The sequence below is a fragment of the Nestor notabilis genome, unplaced genomic scaffold, assembly GCF_000696875.1.
Source record: "Nestor notabilis isolate BGI_N333 unplaced genomic scaffold, ASM69687v1 scaffold14642, whole genome shotgun sequence".
In the NCBI taxonomy this organism is placed as follows: Eukaryota; Metazoa; Chordata; class Aves; order Psittaciformes; family Psittacidae; genus Nestor; species Nestor notabilis.
In genome coordinates this window covers 56,915-62,103 of record NW_009917096.1, presented here as the reverse complement: position 1 = coordinate 62,103, position 5,189 = coordinate 56,915, and the positions used below count along the sequence as shown (strand labels likewise).

At 38.9% G+C, this 5,189-nt stretch overlaps 2 protein-coding genes across 2 annotated transcripts in view; one reads left to right on the top strand and one right to left on the bottom strand.

Annotated features, from left to right (window-relative positions):
- DTNBP1 (dystrobrevin binding protein 1) overlaps positions 1–1,532 on the top strand; it is a 28,859-nt gene extending 27,327 nt beyond the window's left edge. Inside the window, exon 4 of the mRNA XM_010024929.1 lies at positions 609–1,532. Within this exon, the coding sequence (XP_010023231.1) occupies positions 609–859 (251 nt within the window). The 3' untranslated portion in view covers positions 860–1,532. The remainder of the gene's footprint in view (positions 1–608) is intronic.
- Positions 1,533–3,154: 1,622 nt separating this feature from the next.
- The window catches only part of JARID2 (jumonji, AT rich interactive domain 2), a 45,723-nt gene continuing 43,688 nt past the window's right edge, over positions 3,155–5,189 (bottom strand). The window contains exon 15 of the mRNA XM_010024928.1: positions 3,155–4,147. Coding sequence (XP_010023230.1) covers positions 3,971–4,147 — 177 coding nt within the window. The 3' untranslated portion in view covers positions 3,155–3,970. The remainder of the gene's footprint in view (positions 4,148–5,189) is intronic.

Sequence of the window (5,189 nt, the reverse complement as noted above, 5' to 3'; positions counted from 1 at the left end):
CAGCATGAATGCTTTCATGCTGTGAGCAAAAATTGGTTTTGCTTCCACCTCTTCACCTTCAGTCAAACCTGGAGATTATTATTGCCTATCTCCTAGGTTTTTTGTTTGTTTTTGGTTTTTGTCCTAATGTTGGACAGAGTTTGGAGGGTTTTCCTATTGGTGATGATTCTCAGCACATGCTGAAGCCCAAAAGATTGTATTATAGGACTTTATTGAAGTGAGAGTTAGGAGGATTACTTGGTCTTGGCTAACAGGCAGGCTGGACATCAGCTATGCCTCTTTGAACAGTCAGAACTTAATATTCCTGCAATCTTTCTTACCTTATTTGTACTCAAGACTTAGAAATTCTAGAATAAGCGAGACGGACTCACCATCAGAAACAGATTAAAACCAGCCTCTGGCTTGTATTTTGCATCAGCTTCAGAAAAGCCAAAGGGCAACTTTGTATTTGGGGAAGGTTTTCTAATGGTGTTTTGCAAAAGAAGCAAAACCGCCTGGATGCAACTCGTTAACCAAGGTTAAGCTCAGTTGATTTACTGACTTGTCGATTTGCTTGCTGTGCCAAAGCTTGATTTTGTTGTTGTTGTTGTTGTTTTTCCTTCTATAAGGGCCTGAATCCAACACCTACACGAGTGAGATAAGTCTTCAGGTTCCAACCCAGTCTGAATTACGCCAGAAATTGTCGTCTTCCCTGTCATCAACCTGCACCGATTCTGCCAGCCAAGAGGCAAGCGAAGGGGAGTCTCCAGTTGTTCAGTCTGATGAAGAAGAAGTTCAAGTGGACACTGCTCTTGCTGCTGTAACTGAAAGAAAGGGTGCTTCAGATGTTAGTGACGAAAGTGACTCTCAGACTATTTGAATCTTAAACCCATATCCTTTAAGAATGACTTCTGAATGAATGAACAAGTGAATGAAGAGCTTGCCTGTGTAACAGTTTGCTAACCAAGCGTTAACAGCCAGATCTTTTTACTTAGTGATACTGCCTTTTTACAGAATCGCCAGTCATGTGGAGGTTGGTTTTTTTTAAAAAAAAACACAAAAAAGCCTAAAGCACACACACTTTAACCATAGTCTTGAGGCTCAGGGGAGCAGTAAACCTGTTGTATATACTATGTATAAGAGAATTAAGGGGGAAGATGCAAGTTACTTTGACTACTAACCGTTAATGGCGGATTGGAAGTACTTAGACTTGATGTGTAATACTGAACCCAAATTGTTCCTTGCATGTTTTCAGCTGCTGCAACTGAAGATTTAGGATCCAAACCAAAATGAAAAGTTATTTTCTACTCTTTACTACCTACTGTCTGCCTACTGCCTTTGTCTACTAGTGCAGCAGTGTTTACTCTCTCACACTTCTTATTCAGGACCAACTTAGTTATCATAGGTGTTAAGGAAAAAAAAAAAAAAGAAAACTGAGAAAGAGGAGAGATGCATACTGAAATGTTACCCTCCTCCTGGAGCAGATATCTTAGCATTGTATGAACTTACTCCTCTTTCGAGATAAAATAAAGTATTTCTATCTATCTCAACCATGTCTTTTACTTGATTACCCAAATATTTTATCCATGACAGTGAACAGAGGAGACTAATTCAGAAAAAAAAAAAGGGTCACTTATAAGGAGCACCAGTGTAATTTACTTTTCCATGGTAACATCTGACTGCACTAATGCAAGCCAGCAAATCTGAATCAATTATAACTTAAATGCTTACATTTTAGAAACCGTAGGACCTGTAGTTGTCATCATCTTGCTGCCTTTTATCTGCAGTTATTTTTGTCTTGAAACTTGAGGTCTGAGCATGTCTAACGCCTGTTGCTTGTCAAGTCTCACACTCTGTTTGCAGGGATCTGCTCTCCTTTGAGAAGGCGCCTGGCTCTGCTCTTCATGCACAGAGGGAAGGAAGGTAATCAGAAACAGCGTAAGTAAAAGGATGAGCTGTGGTGTAGATCCCTTGCAAAGACCTGCCCTGACAAAGCTAATGGCTGGGACTGATGCACCTCCTGCTGCTCGCCAGCTGGGAAGTGGCCAGTTCCCTGAAGGATTCACTCTGTTTCCTGTTACCTGACAGAGTGTTTCCTGACTCCTCTCTGGGAAACTCAAGCCAGACACTCACTACCTGCAGTTAGTTATTTTCTATTTAACAAGGCGTCTGTTGAAGGCAATTTTTCTTGAAGGAGCTTCCTTTACTCACTCACTTTCCAGAAGACAGACAAAATGTCCAAAAAAGTTTTGTTTTTTTTTATTAAACCTCGTAGTACAAACCTGGAAAGTAAACAAAAAACTGGCAATAAACAACATGAAGTCTTTCCTTACAAGGAAAGAGAGCAGAGCAGCGCTAATAAATTAAATGTCAAACTGTAAGCCATAGTCAGAAGTTTACTGTCAAGAGGGAAAAGTACACAGCAAGGCCATAAAAACCAGACAACCACATTTGAAAACACTTGACTCTGTTTATGTTATTGTTAAATATTCCAAAACAGTTCAGTCTTCTGCGCAACAACAACCAACAAATTGTATTATAGGACTTTCCTGACAGTCACCACTGGCAAGCTCAGTGCAATATGGGTAGCTACGGTATTGTTGAATTCAATTACGAAACAAAACAGTTTGTGAAAACATTTTCCCTTTTTTATTCCACACATACTGTACACACAACCAGAAAAGGGCAACAGCTACTCCATTATTATTTTTTGTTGTTGTTCAGTGATGTAAGCAGCACTTATAAATGTTACAAGAAAAACCCTGTAAGCATCCAATCCAACCGATGAAGAAAGTGAAACGTAAGGCTTTTCTTCATCTTGTCTCTTCACCATCCCCCCCTCCCCACCCCAAGAAAAGGCTCAAGTATTTAAAAAAATTTACAGGCATATGTACAAAAGGTGTGATTTTTTTTTTTTTCTTTTTGTTACAACATGAAGAGAAAAAATAGACAAGATGAAAGCAAATGCATTTTCACATTCAAAAGAAAGATGCAGACCTGCTAGTGGCTCTAAATGTGATCATATAATGAAACAAATTCAGAACAAAAATTAATGCTTGACTGTGTAAAGGTGTGAAAAACAGCAGTGGAATGGAAATGGAATGTTAGAAAGATTGCACGTCTATGACAAAAGAAGCACTTATGGCTTCAATCACTTTTTTTCTTTTTTTTTTCTTTTTTTTCAAAGGATGCTATTGAAGGGTTTTTGATAAAGTAGCCAACAGCACCAAAAAATAACAGAATGGATTTCCTAATGAAATCAGGCACAGTTTTCCCTCACGTGACTCCTCAAGGCAGGCAGTCTTTTTTCCTCCTTTTTTTTTTCTTTTTTTATTTTTTTATTTTTCCCCCTCAAAACAGATGCATAGTGATGTGCTGGTAAAAGAGAACATACTCCAAACCTCCTCCTTTTGCCTACAAGTTAGGAAACAAAGTCCATCTTCAGCTGCCAAAACCTCCCAAAGAAAGTGTGTATTCTCCAATTTAAAAAATTACAAAACTCATCTTGCTGTGACAGAATAAAAGACAGCCAAAGTAAAGCAATTTCGTTCAAGTTTTTGTCTCCTATCCCTTTTCGCTCTAGAAAAATCTGCTCACATGACTGGAGAACAAATTATAAAACACATCAAACTTCAACCTATTCCAAAAATGGGTTAAGAGCCTTTTTTCACAGTTACCAAAAAGGCTTCTTCTTTTTTCAGCCATAGGGACAATACAAATTAATATTTTATCAGCCCCTTGCCGGTTTTAAAACAGTGAACATACGGCAGTTTAAAAAAATCAGACTGCTGTATCTATCTAGTCTAAGTACAAAAAAAAATTCAACAGTTTAATGCTAAAACAAAATTAGTTCTCTAAAACCAGAAGAAAATCTTCTTTAGAGCTAGTGCAAAGACAGCTTGTATTCTACAGCAAGTACTCCAAACTATGGTATAATAATTACAAAAAATATATATAAATTGACAAAATGAGAGTGTTGGCATCTTCAGGATTAACTTGAAGCACTTTTGGATGAACTGGAGGATGAAAGCCTAGATGATGGCACGTCGACTGTCGCTCTCTTACGAGGTCCTCTTTTTGGTGTAGGCTTGCTGATACAGTTCTCAATGCTGCCATTTTTACCAGATACTTTTCCACAGATTTGATTGACTAGACTGATTATTTGTTCCTGTTCAGGAAGAGAGAAAAAGAAAACACAAATGAGCATCTGCTCTTTCTCCAGTCACTTCTGATGGACAGTGATGCAGTGCAGCCTTTTGCCTGAAAGCACCTAATGGGGAAAAAATCTTGGCTCATATACTACGTTCGTGACCAGGAATTTCAGGAAAAGTACTGTGTAGTAGTCCGGATAATACCCTTGTTGAAGCTCCCCCCTCCAAATATGAAGACAGTGACCAGCAGAACTAGAAACCTCTGAGCAAGAATAAAGAAGCTAGGCTCCATCATTACTACACCGAGGTCAGAAATGTTCTTCAGATAGATAGATACAACTTAAAATCCACTGCTAAACAAAGTTAGAAATGCTATAAAGATAAATCCACAGTAGCACTGCTTATTATTTACTATTTATTAAATATTTCTTCAAAATTTAAGAAAAAGATCCCACTTCTTCCTTGTGACATTGTTGGCATTGATTACAGGATGCTACTTCTGCTTAACGCTGTTCAGGATCTCTGAATGTCCAGGTGCTCTGAGCCCATGCAAAGAGAAAGCTGTCTTGCTGCCATGCAGAAAAGGGGCAACAGCCCCATGGCATTATGATCAGCAAGAACCAGGAGACCCTGACCTGCACATCAAAACATCTTGGCTGCAATGCCACTCCTAACTTCCCTGCATTCAGGGATTTGATGGAGTTCAGGGCAGGGGAGAGATTTTTCTGAGTGGGCTGGCCCATCCTATTAAGAATGTTGAGAATTTGCTTTTGTGCGAAGTTGAAGCAGCTTCTTAGTGAAGTCTGTCTAACAGTTAAATAGGCCTGACATGCACGTGGATCTTTCTCCTCATTCACCCGTTCCCTCCAAACCAATTCTGTAAGAGTAGCCAGGCATCCAGCAGGCAGCGTCTTTCAGAAATACAGAAACTTTGACAGTTTTTTTACATTTGGAAAAAATAACCATCACCAGTAGGTACTGAAGGAGAGCTTTTCCTGCCTGTCTCAGCACACCTTAAAATACCTACTTTGTAATTATAAAGACTAGCAAAAGTAATTA